Genomic DNA, 1,485 nt, shown 5'->3' on the forward strand with positions numbered 1-1,485 from the left:
TATATATATATATATATAGATAGATAGATATACACGCACATATACCAGATTTTAAGCACTATAAGGCCCATATAAAAGCATTCGATTTTCTCAAAAGCCAACAGTGCCCCTTATAATCCGATGTGCCTTACATATGGATCAATATTCTCATTTCTTGGATGTAGTATTTTAAATGTTCTGCAAAGCGCTTTGTTACAGCTGCAGTAGTTGTGAATGCTCTCCACAAATAAACCTGTATTGTATTGTATTTTATTTCCTTTAGCGTAGCTCCATGTAGTGGATGCAAGACGCAACCGCAGCCACTATAAAAGCCTCGATTCTATACGTCTTACAATGCGATGTGGTGCGCCCTATATATGAAAACTGTTTTAAAGTAGGCCAGTCATAGAAGGGATGATACTTCAGACAAATACTATCTACAGTCATCATTTGTAGTTCGGAAGCAACATGAAGACAGTTTGAGTGAAGAAGCGTGCAGGGTTGTACCATCTTTGTCTCCCTGTCTAAACATCTCCAGTGCTCTTGCAACCTGCATTCGGATATTTTCACACAAGGGGAAACTGTGTCTGTTTCTCAGGGAATTTTTTTTCTTCTTCTTACCCCCCTCCCCCTCCCTCCCTCCTAAAATCCTTCGTCTAACTTGTGTTTTCTTTGTTGTGTTTCCAGGGCCGGTTGGTGGCCTGCATCACTCACAGCTAATGGATGTCTTTACCCACTATGCTTACAACGACAGTTTCTATGACAATGGAACTTGGGGCTTCAACGAGACCGATCAAGAGCAGAAGCATGCGTACAACTACTACGCCATGCTGCTCACGCTGCTCATCTTCGTCATCGTCTTCGGCAACGTGTTGGTGTGCATGGCGGTGTCGCGGGAGAAAGCCCTGCAGACCACCACCAACTACTTGATCGTCAGCCTGGCAGTCGCTGACCTTCTGGTGGCCACACTGGTCATGCCCTGGGTCGTCTACTTGGAGGTACTTAAAAATTGAAACACGTCTACCTTGCAGTGGTACCTCACTTCCAAGCTTGTTCAGTTTCTCTAGTGGCGGCGGAGGAGTAAAAGGGGGTTCTTTTTGACCACCGAGCTTGAAGTCATGGCATGTAATATACTGTCTCACTGTATATAGTCAATCATGAGGATTGGAACTCTGATTTGATTACAGCGCTTAAATCTATACGTCATGGCGGCAGTGGTGCATATTTTTTCTGTACATACGGCAGAAAGGTGTCCCGCGGTAACAGAATTTTAGGAAAGATTATTGCAAAAAGTTGAGCCACAGCCAAAAAAAGAAAATGATTAAATGGTGAAAAATGATTTCACAAAAAGTAGTATCTCCAAAATAGATTACAATATAGCATGATCACAGCTGAAATCTCGGGGATTGTGAATTGCTCAAGTGAGGCTTGCTCATCTAGATCGAAATTCACATTCTCTAAAAGTGCGCTAATTACGTTCATGGTCAATTTTTTTTTTTCAAACAC

General features: G+C 42.4%; 1 protein-coding gene across 1 annotated transcript; it reads left to right on the top strand.

Annotated features, from left to right (window-relative positions):
• Positions 1-670: 670 nt before the first annotated feature.
• Positions 671-1,016, top strand: LOC109515208 (D(2)-like dopamine receptor). The gene has a single exon (XM_019868833.1). It carries the CDS (start codon positions 699-701, stop codon positions 990-992), a length of 294 nt encoding a protein of 97 aa, XP_019724392.1. The 5' UTR covers positions 671-698; the 3' UTR covers positions 993-1,016.
• The last annotated feature ends 469 nt before the right edge of the window (positions 1,017-1,485 follow it).

Source organism: Hippocampus comes, unplaced genomic scaffold (assembly GCF_001891065.2).
Source record: "Hippocampus comes isolate QL1 unplaced genomic scaffold, H_comes_QL1_v1.1 scaffold653, whole genome shotgun sequence".
NCBI lineage: Eukaryota > Metazoa > Chordata > Actinopteri > Syngnathiformes > Syngnathidae > Hippocampus > Hippocampus comes.